Source organism: Lissotriton helveticus, chromosome 3_2, assembly GCF_964261635.1.
Source record: "Lissotriton helveticus chromosome 3_2, aLisHel1.1, whole genome shotgun sequence".
Lineage (NCBI taxonomy): Eukaryota > Metazoa > Chordata > Amphibia > Caudata > Salamandridae > Lissotriton > Lissotriton helveticus.
The window spans coordinates 484,718,393-484,734,020 of record NC_136062.1 but is presented as its reverse complement, the minus strand read 5'-3'; the positions used below and the strand labels follow the sequence as shown (position 1 = coordinate 484,734,020).

Here is a 15,628-nt window from a genome sequence, read left to right as displayed (position 1 = left end):
CAGTTGAATGGCCTGGAGCTTGCGGCGTTTATTCTCCCCTCTGGACATCTCAGAGGTGCTGGGCCGGGCCATGGCTTCCTCAGTCACACTCCATCGCGAGGCTTGGCTTCGGGACGGAGTATTCCCTGAGAATATTCGGGAGCCACTCATCGACCTTCCGTTTGATGGCAGCCTGTTGTTCCATGCCCCGGTCGACTCCGCCATCCAAGGGCTCTTGGCGGGGCTCTGTCCTCCTCCTCCGCCTTACCCTCTTCCTCCGCCTTACCCTCTTCCTCCTCTGTCGCCTCCTCAGGGACTCCTGAGTTGGACTTATTCTGGGCCTTCGTAGGCCGGTTGTTCTGGCTGTGGCGTGTGTTTTCTGGCCATTTGCGTCCTTCGTTGGGACTTTGGCATTGTTGGCTGCTGGACGGCCCTTTTGTTGATTATGTGTGTGTTCTGCGGAGTTGTTGCGCAGACTTGGCCCTGAGAATAGGCTTTCTGCTTTGCTTGGGCTACTTGTCAAGCCTTTCACATGGGTGTTTTTTCCCCGTGGCTCTTTCGTTTTTCCTCTGCTGCGGAAGTTCTTCCAAAGAGGGTTCCCATATTTTGGGACTTAACGTACCCTATGTGGAGTAGTGGTAGCTGTCATATGGCTTGCGCTCTGCTAGGGGGTTTTGGTCGCCTTCGGGGGCCTGTTCTCCATGGCGTTTATGTAGGTTGCTTTTGCTTCTTGAGGTCGTGTGCGCGGCCACTCGTAGTGGTGTGCCCGGGCATCTCCTCCTCTCCCTCCTCCTGTCCTGAGGTCTGGGATGATCCTGTGTTCTTCCTTGCCAGGCACCGCTTACTCGGCCTTCCTGGAGCCTCGGGTTTCTTGCTTCTAGCGGAGCGGCTGTTGACTGCCGGCACTGTTCTGGCTGGTAGGTTGCTCTCCATCTGGAGTGGTTTCGCCTTCTTTTCCCTCGCTTCCTTGGGTCTTCTAGGCATCTTCTTTTTCCTCCCTTCCTTTCTTGGCATTGGGCGAAAGCTATGTTGCCTGTGGAGGAGTGGGGTGCTTCGGCCTCTCTGACCTTGCCCTTGGTTCCTCTGCTCTGAGTGTACGGGCCTCTTCAGCCTTCTCCTTCCTACATCCTCTTGGGGTCGTGGGGCTCTGCTTGTAGGGGTTTCCATTGCCTGGCAGGGACGAGGTTCTACCTGGTCCACAGATCTGGTCCCCTGTGGCTGCTGACGTCCTTTCACAGGTCCTCCTTCCCAGGGGGTATTGCTAGGGTATCTATTCTACGTGAACTAATATGTGGCTAGTAGTCTCTATCAGATGTACGAGTTACTTTCCTCTGGTAACGATGTATCTGGTAGAGACGATTCTAGCTGCAGATTCCTTCACGGCCTGCCCTTCCTCCCGTGTTCTGCGAGGACCCTTGGGTTGGTCTTCGGTACTCGCCTCCCGGTGGGGAACTGTGTCACCTGTGAGTGCCTTCCTTGTTCTTGGCCTGTGGCTCCGTCTGGGGGCAGTTCATTCCTCCCTTGGTTCTTTGGAGGATGGGGTTCCGGTGCTCCGGTGCCCTGCCGCTCTGGCTACTCCAGGTTTGGGGGGGATTGCTTTGTCTCCCTGTCCTCCCCTCCCTTCCCTCCTTCCATTGCTATCCTCTGATTAAGGGTCATCTGGTCATGTCTTGCCCTTGTCCCTTATGGGTGGTTGCCCTCCATGATGGGGTGGCTTGGAGGTTTGTTGTCCCTGTCTATCTTGGGACTGGTCCCCTTCCTTTCTCAGGATGGGGGTGGTAGGTTACTACGTGTGCCATGACTTTTATGCATGTTCCTGGCCTCTGGGGCACAGGGGTGGGAGGCTGTCTATGTGCTGGCAGGGTGGCTGCGCAGGGCTCTGCTTGTTCTTTCTTCTTTCCCTGCCTTTGGGTTCTGCAGTGTTGACACTACTCTGTGTGGTGTTGTTAGTCACCCTTTCTTTCCAATTTTTGTGCTCTCCGCACACTGTTCCCATGCTTCCACAGTTTTTTATCTGGTGGTTCTGCGTTGTGGTGCGGAAAAGTTCTCCGAAGGAAACTGGCGTAGGCTCGCCGGGGTGGGTCTTATGTGACTTTGCTGAGGTCACGTACGCGGCGCGCAGGGATGCTGTGGCAAAAAAGTTTCCGGATCCATTCTTGCACCTGGGGATAATTCTACGTGAAGGAATCTGCGGGTAGAAACCTCTCTACCAGATACATTTTTACCGAAGGTAAGTAGCTCGTACTTCAGTGCCTCCCATACCGCAAAGTATGTTGCCGAATCAATGTTGAACTTTAAAAATTCCTCAAGATTCTGCTTCATCCGTTCAACCCAACAATCCTCCAATAAAAGTGCCTTATTAAAGCTCTATATATTTGCAGGGATTCTACAAGGAAGCAGCTCCTTGTTAAACTTTGGCTAAAACAGTTCGCAGGCAGCGCAAGGATCGAGACAACATGGCAGCCCCTACACTGCTCTTCGACTATGGACCCCTTATGTTTCTGGGCTCTGGCAGACTGTAGGAGAGAGCTTAAGTACAACACAAGGAAATACTGACGATAAAGGTACAACATCCCCCCTGTCAGCTTCAAAGTTATTCAGTTCAATTCTGGATTCTGCATCTAAAGCAGCGGACGCAGGTGCATTGCTAGAGGCAACGGCGAAGAGTGCAAAACAGAGTGTACAGGAGGTCGAAGCCACAGATGGTAACCGGCCTGAAAGAACCCTATAAGGATAGTATTACCAACATGGTTGTGCAGGAGCTGGAGCTAGGTAAAGATAATTCTATGCCTCTGGTGTTGAATGACGCCGTGAATTCAGTCTCGACTAGCTGTGCTTCCTCTTTACTGATTCTTCACAGGAGATATGTAGCAAGTGACAAGAAATAAGATAGGCCCGGTGTCCGTGTCGACCATTCCACAGGTAGCTATACAGTCTGAAATCATGAGCATTGGAGATGAGAATCTTTCTACCACCGAGCAACTATTACACCAAATTTTCAACGAACTTAAATGGATAAAGGTCTCTCAGGCCAAACGGAGCAAAGAAACAGAGCTACAATTAAATTCAATCAATCAGAACATGTTGAACTTGACCACAAGACTTTACGAAGTTAACCAGCGGATTTTGGATATGGAGGATGCAAGACCCGGGCAGGACTCGACTATTTGGAAACTTCAAACTGAGTTGGAAGACCTACAGGTAAAAATTGACGATGCAGAAAATCGGTCATGTCGCTCAAACCTGAGATTTACTGGGATTCCAGAGGGACGCGAAAATGGACAATCAGTCACAACAGAAAGCAGGTGGCGGGCAGCTGTGAAACTGTGTATGTTTTGGTTTTGAATTTATGTAATACTCTTGATGCCTCAAGGTGCCCCAGTCGTTCTTCAGGTGCCATGTCAAGGCGCCACATTAGGGTGAAAGATGGGCGGGGGATGGTGCATGGGGAGTGATGGGTGGGGTAGGAAGGAGCTTATGTTGAGATGGGCTCCGGGGACTAAGGGAGGGTAACAGGGTGGTGGGGGTGGGAGGAACGTAGGTGTGTGGCTGGGTGGAAGGTAAAAATGGGGAAAAAACATCAGCTAACAAGAAGTTGGAATAATGTCACATGATAGGTTGAAAATTAACTCATGCAATGTGAATGGGTTAAATAATAGATTAAAGATTCAGGTATTGCTAGCATGGTTCAAATCATTGCAGTCAGGTATTGTTGGACTTGGCGCTTCTGGCAGGTTCACCCCTGAACTTTTTGCTTTTAATTGTGACCGGGTGTTAGTGATTTTTGGTTTCTGCGCACTTTACCACTGTGTCCCAGGGTAAAGTGCGTGCGTGTGGTAAGGTTGGCCTGCCCTCCCATAGGAATGCATGGGTCCCTGGTAGTTCCTGATGCGTGGGGAGTGCAGGTGCGAGTTTGGTATGTGCGGACTCGTGTGATTAAATGCTGCCCGATGATGTGTGCGGCGTTATTGTGTCTAGTGTGGAAGTGCCACTTCTAGAAGTTGGTGTGCCTGTGCAGTGAATGTGCTGGCTTGTGATTGGCTGGAGCTGGCTGGTGTGCCAGGCTCCAGGAGCCTGGATGGGTCTGCCCCGGTGGTGAATGGGAGATCTGCATGTTGATGGCTGGGAGGAGTGCACCTGGGACCTGAATAGGGCTGGGCTTTCCCCTCACAATGCTGGCTCCACCCTCTGTGGTGTCTGATGTTCCTGACCCATCCTGTGAATAGGCAGAGGGGCTGAGCAAAACAAAGTGCTCAGGAACCAGTTGTATCTGGTTCGCCCCTTGCCTGCACCTTTGTAGACAGAGGATTTCTCTGTATAAAAGAGGGGCTGTGACCCCATGAAACGAGCAGAAAAACAGAGCTACAATTAAATTCAATCAATCAGAACATGTTGAACTTGACCACAAGACTTTACGAAGTTGAACAGCGGGTTTTGGATATGGAGGATGCAAGACCCGGGCAGGATTCGACTATTTGGAAACTTCAAACTGAGTTGAAAGACCTACAAGTAAAAATTGACGATGCAGAAAATCGGTCACGTCGCTCAAACCTGAGATTTACTGGGATTCCAGAGGGACGCGAAAATGGACAATCAGTCACAACAGAAAGCAGGTGGCGGGCAGCTGTGAAACTGTGTATGTTTTGGTTTTGAATTTATGTAATACTCTTGATGCCTCAAGGTGCCCCAGTCGTTCTTCAGGTGCCATGTCAAGGCGCCACATTAGGGTGAAAGATGGGCGGGGGATGGTGCATGGGGAGTGATGGGTGGGGTAGGAAGGAGCTTATGTTGAGATGGGCTCCGGGGACTAAGGGAGGGTAACAGGGTGGTGGGGGTGGGAGGAACGTAGGTGTGTGGCTGGGTGGAAGGTAAAAATGGGAAAAAAACATCAGCTAACAAGAAGTTAGAATAATGTCACATGATAGGTTGAAAATTATCTCATGCAATGTGAATGGGTTAAATAATAGATTAAAGATTCAGGTATTGCTAGCATGGTTCAAATCATTGCAGTCAGGTATCGTTGGACTTGGCGCTTCTGGCATGTTCGCCCCTGAACTTTTTGCTTTTAATTGTGACCGAGTGTTAGTGATTTTTGGTTTCTGCGCACTTTACCACTGTGTCCCAGGGTAAAGTGCGTGCGTGTGGTAAGGTTGGCTTGCCCTCCCATAAGAATGCATGGGGAATGTATTGGTCCCTGGTAGTTCCTGATGCGTGGGGAGTGCAGGTGCAAGTTTGGTATGTGCAGACTCGTGTGATTAAATGCTGCGCGATGATGTGTGCGGCGTTATTGTGTCTAGTGTGGAAGTGCCACTTCTAGAAGTTGGTGTGCCTGTGCAGTGAATGTGCTGGCTTGTGATTGGCTGGAGCTGGCTGGTGTGCCAGGCTCCAGGAGTCTGGATGGGTCTGCCCCGGTGGTGAATGGGAGATCTGCATGTTGATGGCTGGGAGGAGTGCACCTGGGACCTGAATAGGGCTGGGCTTTCCCCTCACAATGCTGGCTCCACCCTCTGTGGTGTGTCTGATGTCCCTGACCCATCCTGTGAATAGGCAGAGGGGCTGAGCAAAACAAAGTGCTCAGGAACCAGTTGTATCTGGTTCGCCCCTTGCCTGCACCTTTGTAGACAGAGGATTTCTCTGTATAAAAGAGGGGCTGTGACCCCATGAAAATGTTCTTGTGTTCCTACTTGAATCTACCAGGGGCGTGCTGCTGCTGGGGCCCAGGGGAAGGCTTGCCTCCCTGGGCCCTGCCGAGCCCCTGGATGCTGGAGGATTTCTTTGGGACCTTTTGCTGTATTTTCCTTGCCCCCAGGACTGTTGCGCTGTCTTTTACTTTAGGGCTGGGTGCCCTGCCCCTGAAGACTTGATTCCCTTGGGATCCTCCTGCTTTGCCCCAGAATCCTTTCTCTAGCTTTAAGGACCTTTTTCTTGCCCCAGCGCATTGAGAGCGCTTTATTTTTATTGACCTCCCCAGCGCTATGCTTATTATTCCAAATCTTTCGGCAAAGGAGGAGAAATTTGTGGGTTGGTGCAGCACGGTGCTGCGTGTCCTGCTGGAGGGAATCCCAGCGCGAGGGATTCCCCCATCAAGCCTTAATACCTGTACTTTTAATCCAGGAGTGAGACGCACTCCTTCATCCCTACTTTGGCCTTCCCCAGCTGCGCAGCACTTGGTGCCAGCTGCAGCTTTTAGGCCCTGTTCTTGTCCCTCAGCTGCCCAGCAAGTAGTGGGCAGCTGCTATGTTTAGGTATTGGCCCAGTGGCGCAACCTGGACGTTGATGGGAGTTCTGTGCTAATTGTGATTTATGTACTTCTTAGGGTGCTAGGAAATGTACTGTGTAGAATGTTTTGCGCACCCTGTTCTGATACCTCTGAATGTGTTTTCATGCATCATGTGTCTTACCTACACCGCTGAATGTGTTTTTATGCATCGTGTGTAAAGCTTCTGCTTGTTCTAGGTTCTAAGTGCTAGTTCAACCAAGTGCTTATTCCCAACAGTGGTCCATGTGGCCCTGTCCTATGTATATATAATCCCCTGTAAATTCTGCCGTGCCAGTGGCACAATGTAAATTGTGTGTTACTTATCTAATGTGTTTGGTGTAATACAAAAACTATTTTTAGATATAACCTTGTGTGGAGTTCCTTTTGAGGGGGGCCTGGGATGTTGTTGCTGGGGGTGCGTGCGCAAATGCTTTACACATTTCCTCCGAGATAAGCCTGACTGCTCATGCCAAGCTACCAAGGGGGTGAGCAGGGGTTATCTTTGGCGGGTGATTTCCTTGCCCTGACTAGAGTGGTGGTTTCTGCCTGGCTTTGGCGCAAGCCTCAGCCAACCCGAAATCCCATTTCTAACAGGTATAATAATGTTACAGGAGATACATTTAAAGCACCAAGGGAGTGCAACCTCGGCTCCCCTCACAGATTCAGTATGCATTGTTTGCTTCATCACAGGCATCAATTAGGGGGGTGGCTATGTTGATAATGCGGTCAGCCCAGGCAGAAGTGCTGAAAGTAATTTGCTACTCATCTGCTAGGTGGACTTTTGCTAAAATACAAATTAAAAGGGACATTTATAATTTGATAAGTTACTATGGTGATATTTAAGATTCTTCAGCAGCCCTACAGGAAATATACTTACTTTTACAGACTGAGACGGTGACTCTTCTGACTAGCTCAGAAGAGGTCGCTCCCCCACACTCCCAAGGCTTTGGTGACTCCGTGACCTGAGAGCGCTTGAAAGCTGTCCTGCAATATCATAGCGCCTTACAGCTAAGTCATCAGCGCGATCTTTCCCCCCGCATCACTGCCGCTGCCTGCATTGCGCGTTTTCCATTTATAGTGCATTGTGCATTGTGCGTTTACCATTCTGAGTGTTGCATAATTTAATCTGCGCATTGTTGTCTCTGCATTGTATCAGCAAAGTACTGTATGCCCCATTGTGCCTCTGTCTGTCCCCCAGGCTCGCCCAGTTTCGATTTATCCCACTTGCAGCCATTTTGTAGTTTGCTGTGCTTCCTAGCCCGTAGCTCCACCCCACGCCCGCCTCCCAGCTGACCCTGCCTCGCCCCTCCCCCCACCACCTACATATGACAGATGTCTTTACGCGCAGCGTTCACGCGCAGCGGCCGCGCCCCATGCGCGCCGAAGGTGCGCCGAAGGTAAGCCCGTCTACGCCCGTCCACGCCTGGACCGCGCCCAGCGCAGACCCCCTGGTCCACGCCATTCCCACCCCACTTGCTTAACGTAGGACGCCGCCACTCTCCTCGCCCTTAACCCCGGACACACACCACAATGCTATGAAGCTGCCCCGGGACGTACCCACGGTCCCTTCGCCTGCCACGCCTGCAAATTTACCAGCGTCAAGACCCATACCACATCCACTAACCCCACACTCAGCTCCAACTCTAACCACCTGAAGTGCATCCTGCTGAACACCCGCTCAGTCCACAGACACGCCACTGAACTCTGGGATCTACTTGACACTACATCACTGGACGTCGCCTTCCTTACTGAAACATGGATGAACGCATCATCAACACCCGACATCGCCATTGCCATCCTGGACAATTACAAGATCATCCGAAAAGACCGCACCGTCCAAACAGGAGGAGGCATCGCCATCGTCCATAAGAACTCCATCAAAATCACGACCACCTCCGACGTTAACCTTACAACCGCCGAACACCTACACTTCCAGATCCACACCCACCCTAGGACCACTCTCAGAGGCACCCTCATCTACAGGCCTCCAGGAACCCGTAAACAATTCAGCAAAGACATCACTGACTTCATCAGTCCACATGCCGTCGCCTCCGAGAACTACATTCTACTAGGAGACCTCAACTTCCACCTGGAAAAGAAAAACGACAGCAACACCACCACCCTTCTTGACAACCTGGCCAATCTCGGCCTCAAACAACTTGTTGACACCCCAACCCATGTAGCCGGACATACGCTCGACCCAATCTTCACCTCCAGCAAACACATCTCCTTCGATCGCACCACAGCTCTCCATTGGACGGATCATTGTTGTGTTCACTTCAGCTACAAAACTACCTCGACCCACAACCCCCCACAACCTATCCCCCGAAGAAAATGGAACAAAATCACCACCGACCAACTCCTCACATCACTCAACCAAAACCCACCCGCCCTCTCATCGGACCCAAACCAAGCTGCCATCAATTTCAAACAATGGATCATTCACTGCACTGACGAATTAGCACCCTCGAAATACCATCACACCAAGCAAAACAGCAAAAAGGCCCCCTGGTTCAACGATGTCCTTAAGAAATCCAAGAAGCTATGCCGTACTCTCGAGAAAACATGGAGAAAAAACCCAACCACCGACAACATGACCACCTTCAAGGCAGCCACCCGCAAACACCACCAGCTTATTCGATCCACCAAGAAATCAGCATTTAAGAATCGACTCGACAACAACGCCCATAACAGCAAGGAACTATTCAACATCGTCAAAGAATTCACCAACCCCACCGCAGCCTCAAACGACATCACTCCCTCCCAAGACCTTTGCGACTCACTATCCTCCTTCTTCTACAACAAAATTGCCGACATACATAACCGCTTCGAAAACAGTTCCATCGAACAATCCTCTCCACCCCCCCCAGAACCCAAACCGCACTCTAACAACCTCAGCGCCTGGAACCCAGTCACTACTGAAGACACCATCCGCCTAATGAATTCCATACACTCTGGCTCGCCAACCGACCCATGTCCCCACCACATCTTCAACAAAGCAGACTCCATCATCGCACCCCATCTCTGTGATATCATCAACTGTTCCTTCAATTCTGCTACCTTCCCAGAAAGTTGGAAACATGCCGAAGTCAGCGCCCTACTAAAGAAACCCACAGCAAACCCCTCTGAACTTAAAAACTACCGCCCCATATCCCTCCTCCCATTCCCGGCCAAAGTCATTGAGAAAGCCGTCAATAGCCAACTCGCCGCCTTCCTCGAATCCAACAACTCCCTAGATCCCTCACAGTCCGGCTTTCGAGCTAAACACAGCACCGAAACCGCCCTCATCGCAGCAACAGACGACATCCGAACACTACTGGACAACGGAGAAACAGTGGCCCTCATTCTACTCAACTTCTCCGCCGCCTTCGACACTGTCTGTCACAGCACCCTCATTCAACGCCTCAACAACATCGGCATAAAAGGAAAAGCCCTGGGCTGGATCATCTCGTTCCTTGCTGGGAGAACTCAGAAAGTCCAACTTCCCCCACTCAAATCAAAGGCCACCGAAGTCATCTGCGGAGTACCACAAGGATCATCACTCAGCCCCACCCTCTTCAACGTTTACATGAGCCCACTCGCATCCATCACGCGTCAACACAACCTTAACATCATCTCCTACGCTGACGACACCCAGCTGATCCTTTCCCTCACCAAAGACCCCAACACCGCCAAAACCAACCTTCACGAAGGCATGAAAGAAGTAGCCATATGGATGAAAAACAGCCGCCTAAAACTTAACTCAGACAAAACGGAAGTGCTCATCCTAGGATCATCCCCCTCTGCCTGGGACGACTCATGGTGGCCTTCAGATCTGGGCTCAGCACCCATACCCACAGACCACGCACGTAACCTAGGCTTCATCCTAGACTCCTCCCTCTCGATGACCAGACAAGTCAACGCCGTCTCATCCTCCTGCTTTAACGTACTTCGTATGCTCAAAAAAATCTTCCACTGGATCCCCACCGAGACAAGAAAGACCGTCACCCACGCACTGGTTACGAGTCGTCTAGACTATGGAAATACCCTCTACGCCGGAATTACAGCCAAATTACAGAAAAAACTCCAACGCATCCAAAACGCATCGGCAAGACTCATTCTTAACATCCCTCGCCAAGATCACATTACCGGCCACCTGAAAGACCTCCACTGGCTTCCCGTCAACAAGAGAATAACATTCCGTCTCCTCACCCACGCACACAAGGCCCTCTACAAACTAGGGCCCGAATGCCTCAACACTCGACTATCCTTCTGCACACCCACCCGCCAACTAAGATCCTCCAATCAAGGCCTCGCCGCAGTTCCGCGTATCCAAAGATCCACCATGGGAGGTAGATCCTTCTCCTACTTGGCGGCCAAGACCTGGAACTCACTCCCCACTCACCTCCGCCTTATACAGAACCACATCTCCTTTAGAAAAGAACTTAAAACCTGGCTATTTGATAAATAATGAACCCCCTCCCCAAGCACCTTGAGACCCTCTGGGTGAGTAGTGCGCTATATAAATTCTTGAACTTGAACTTCTTATCATTATTGGGGGGATTTTAATTTAATTCAAAATGAAGCATTAGACACTTTATGTCAGAATAGGCTACAAAACAAACCCAAATCTATAGGGGCTTTGCATGCATTAATCAAAGATTTTGCTCTTATAGATCCCTGGCGTACGCAGAGTAAAACATTATTTAATTAATATATTTTTACTAACCGCCTCCCCCATGGTGCGGCCCCTCCCATGATCCCTCCATCCGCCCTACCACCCTTTTTTGTGGAGGCCGCCACTGGTAATATTCATACTAACCAGTGCTGTCTTAGTAGGGATGTAGGGTACAAAGTCAATTAAGTACAATTAATGAACAATTAATGTATTATTTTATTGATTATTAGTTATGTAAATTGTGCATTAGTTATGTTTTTTAAGTTATGAACCCAGCAGAGCCCGCGGGTGGGGATGGTAGCCTTACAAGGCTGGTCTGAGGTTGGACGCCCACCATGCTCTTGGTTGCATTCACAGGTACTCACTTCCTCCCGCTCCAGGTGATACCCCCCACCCACCACAGCAGTACTCACGTCTGGACGATCTCCTTGGTGGGCAGGCAGACGGGATGGATGTAGTTGGTGAAGCCAATGGGTCGCTTCAGCTGGATCAGGGCGATGTCTCTGTCCAGGTTCTCCCTCCAGTTGTACTTGGGGTGGATGATGATCCGCTCCAGCATTGCAATCTTCTCCTGTTGTCTCTCGTACCTGTGCATGAGAAGACGTGAGAGATCAAGACCACTGCACCCCACCAGTCCTCACACCCAGATGTGTACAGTATGCACCACTGAGCCTCTGTGCTCTGGTACAAGCCCTGTCAGAGCGCTCTCTCTGAACACGAGGGACCAAGCCCCAGCAGAGACCTCTGCAGGCGCAGGAACTCCAATGCACTGCGTAAGGCTCGGGCTGTGGCTGGGTCACAATTTACCTCAGTCAGTAATTACCAAGCGCATTGAATACCTCACCCTTTATTGCATTTCAGCAGGTCACACCTAATGGAATTTAGCAGAAGAAAACACCATAAAATGAGCCTTGACGCAGAGACTTGGGTGCCGTAAGCATCCAAATCCGCATATTCTTTCCCCAAAACTTGGGCTGGGAGCACCCGATAAATAACGTACCCCATGGTATCATTATTTGTCAGGTGAGATAAATTGAACTTAACCCGGCCACAGGTAATGCGGACCTAGCCTAGGTAGAACCCCTGTCAGAGAGGGCCCTGTCGTGTGTTTCTTTAGGCCACTTGGTGACACTAACAGTTTCCTTAAGTCCGAATCCTGCCATCCCTCTGACCATGTGAATATAGCTGCATGATGCCCGAACACATAACCCTCAGAGTGCCAGAATATTGGGCTGATTGTCACTTTAATTAGACTTCTGCCTCAGCTCGAAGAGAGAGCAGTCGCTTCCTTTCAGGAACAGAATTTCATGATGCCTCTCAGTGAGGCTAGTGTGTGATGTGTGTTTTTGAACACATGACTTCTCCATCCACACTCAAAATGAGTAAGCTTGAAGCTTGGGTTATAGATATTTTTTTAGCTTAAAGTGGCCTCTCAGAACTGCCTTCAGTATATCTCGTGTGATGGAGGCCACCACATCCGCTGACATGTTTTCATATGAACCACATCTTTTGTCCTTTCATCCAGTAGCCCTGCGTCCTTTAGAAGGTGGCTACCCTCCTTCCAGATTCTGGTGAATTGTTTTTTGGGGTTGTCACTACATTACTCTGGGCAGGGACGTGGTACGACATGTACTATGAATGGCTATCGTCTGAGGCTCTTAGTGAGTATACTAGGAAATTCTTGGAAAAGCCTGGTGTACATGTTAGTAAAAAGTAAAGTTTTGACGCCACTTTTGACAGCCTTCTAGAGATCAGCAGGCCACATGTTATGCATTTGCTCTGTGTCATCAGAACTCCATGCTGTTGAATAGTAATTTGCTATAGATCGAAAGAAGGACTAACCTCTGAAACGTAGCTGCCTGGACTACCTGGTAGGGTGTGGGGTTTTCCTATTTGCACTGTAAGGGGGACAGGATGCACTCCACGTGTTCCTCATTTCTCAAGTTCATCTGCTTACATCTAAAGAGTGCGTGCCGATTGCTTTAAAGTGCCATGCCCTGTCGGCACTGAAATTATAGACATCACTGTCAGGGGGCTTCATCAAGCCCCAAACAACCGCACTGCTAAATGTGCGAGTTTCCGCAATTATTTATTTGTTTTTCACCAAAATCGAACTTCATCCATATAATCCATGATTTACCAAAACTATTTACTTCTTCTCAAAAATCTTGTTGTGCGAGTCCACATGCTGTGTTTGTATGCTATTTCCGATTTTTTACTGTTCACTCCACGTCTATCCGGACTTTAGGAATGAACAGAGCTGAGGCAATGATTCATAACAGGCAGCATTTTTATTCTTTAAAAGAAACCCAATGCATTTCGGGCTGACGCCCTTCTTCGGGGGTCACTGTGAATACATAATAAAATAACCACAATCACTAGTTATACTCGTCACTACAGTTATAACATTTCCAAATGTAAATCCAACAATATGTGTGTTTATACGGTGTTAAAACATTGTTTATCATTTTCGACTCCCTCAGCACGACAATTATTTATAACGAAATTAATAGACAGTCTACTTCATGCTTTAATTTCTCTTCATTTACATACCCAATCTTTTTAGAGATATTGAACCAAACCCCTCAATGTGTTCCATACCCATTGATTTCTAATACAACCTTCCTAAAACCCTCAATACGGACACAGTTCAGCTTGTAACACCATTCCACCCGTATGCTCATTAGATTACTGACGCTCTTGCCCCTCCTGGTAGAAATTCCCTCGTATTTACTTTCCCGCCCGCGTTCAAAACGCCGCTTTCATTAGCGGTTTCCCCTCGCTTCATTCCTCTCTCTATTAATTCCCCACCACCTAAAGTGATTCATTTAATGAACCATACCCTTTCAAAAACTGTCTACCATAGCTCGTACCTGCCTGGTGTTAATAAAAGCGTCCGTCCTTCCTCCGTTCTCCATCCCTTCCATCTCCTTCCCATAATCCTTCTCCTATTTAACCCCTGATTATATTTGCCCAATAAGGCCTTTCCGGTTCTACTCTCCCGCCCTCTTGCACTCTAAACACCACGTGTAGACTCCCTCCGTGCGCAACTACATTTCCCATAATGCAGCGAGATTAAGATAAACGAGCCCTTATGGCTCACAATACTATAAACACATATAAAAACAATGGAAAGTCGCACTGTATAAATACTTAATGAGTGAGAATATATTCCAAGTCAGTTTCATAGTCATTTCAAAGTGAACTCCTTATGCGTCTCGAGTACTGTCGTTTATGAACCCCGTTGTTACTCCTGGCATGCAGACTCGTTTTTATTGCTACTTTTTCCATCAAATTTCTCCTCGTTATCCTGGGTGCATTCCTGGTGTAGGGCATCTGTATCAAACTGCACTGTAAGGGGGACAGGATGCACTCCACGTGTTCCTCATTTCTCAAGTTCATCTGCTTACATCTAAAGAGTGCGTGCCGATTGCTTTAAAGTGCCATGCCCTGTCGGCACTGAAATTATAGACATCACTGTCAGGGGGCTTCATCAAGCCCCAAACAACCGCACTGCTAAATGTGCGAGTTTCCGCAATTATTTATTTGTTTTTCACCAAAATCGAACTTCATCCATATAATCCATGATTTACCAAAACTATTTACTTCTTCTCAAAAATCTTGTTGTGCGAGTCCACATGCTGTGTTTGTATGCTATTTCCGATTTTTTACTGTTCACTCCACGTCTATCCGGACTTTAGGAATGAACAGAGCTGAGGCAATGATTCATAACAGGCAGCATTTTTATTCTTTAAAAGAAACCCAATGCATTTCGGGCTGACGCCCTTCTTCGGGGGTCACTGTGAATACATAATAAAATAACCACAATCACTAGTTATACTCGTCACTACAGTTATAACATTTCCAAATGTAAATCCAACAATATGTGTGTTTATACGGTGTTAAAACATTGTTTATCATTTTCGACTCCCTCAGCACGACAATTATTTATAACGAAATTAATAGACAGTCTACTTCATGCTTTAATTTCTCTTCATTTACATACCCAATCTTTTTAGAGATATTGAACCAAACCCCTCAATGTGTTCCATACCCATTGATTTCTAATACAACCTTCCTAAAACCCTCAATACGGACACAGTTCAGCTTGTAACACCATTCCACCCGTATGCTCATTAGATTACTGACGCTCTTGCCCCTCCTGGTAGAAATTCCCTCGTATTTACTTTCCCGCCCGCGTTCAAAACGCCGCTTTCATTAGCGGTTTCCCCTCGCTTCATTCCTCTCTCTATTAATTCCCCACCACCTAAAGTGATTCATTTAATGAACCATACCCTTTCAAAAACTGTCTACCATAGCTCGTACCTGCCTGGTGTTAATAAAAGCGTCCGTCCTTCCTCCGTTCTCCATCCCTTCCATCTCCTTCCCATAATCCTTCTCCTATTTAACCCCTGATTATATTTGCCCAATAAGGCCTTTCCGGTTCTACTCTCCCGCCCTCTTGCACTCTAAACACCACGTGTAGACTCCCTCCGTGCGCAACTACATTTCCCATAATGCAGCGAGATTAAGATAAACGAGCCCTTATGGCTCACAATACTATAAACACATATAAAAACAATGGAAAGTCGCACTGTATAAATACTTAATGAGTGAGAATATATTCCAAGTCAGTTTCATAGTCATTTCAAAGTGAACTCCTTATGCGTCTCGAGTACTGTCGTTTATGAACCCCGTTGTTACTCCTGGCATGCAGACTCGTTTTTATTGCT

At 48.6% G+C, this 15,628-nt stretch overlaps 1 protein-coding gene across 2 annotated transcripts in view; it reads right to left on the bottom strand.

Annotated features, from left to right (window-relative positions):
• Positions 1-15,628, bottom strand: part of F2 (coagulation factor II, thrombin) — a 312,194-nt gene that overhangs the window by 44,007 nt on the left and 252,559 nt on the right. The window contains exon 11 of one of the 2 annotated variants that reach the window (XM_078684422.1): positions 11,309-11,482. The exons of the other annotated variant lie outside the window; for it this stretch is intronic. Coding sequence (XP_078540548.1) covers positions 11,309-11,482 — 174 coding nt within the window. The remainder of the gene's footprint in view (positions 1-11,308; positions 11,483-15,628) is intronic. 2 annotated transcript variants of the gene reach the window in all.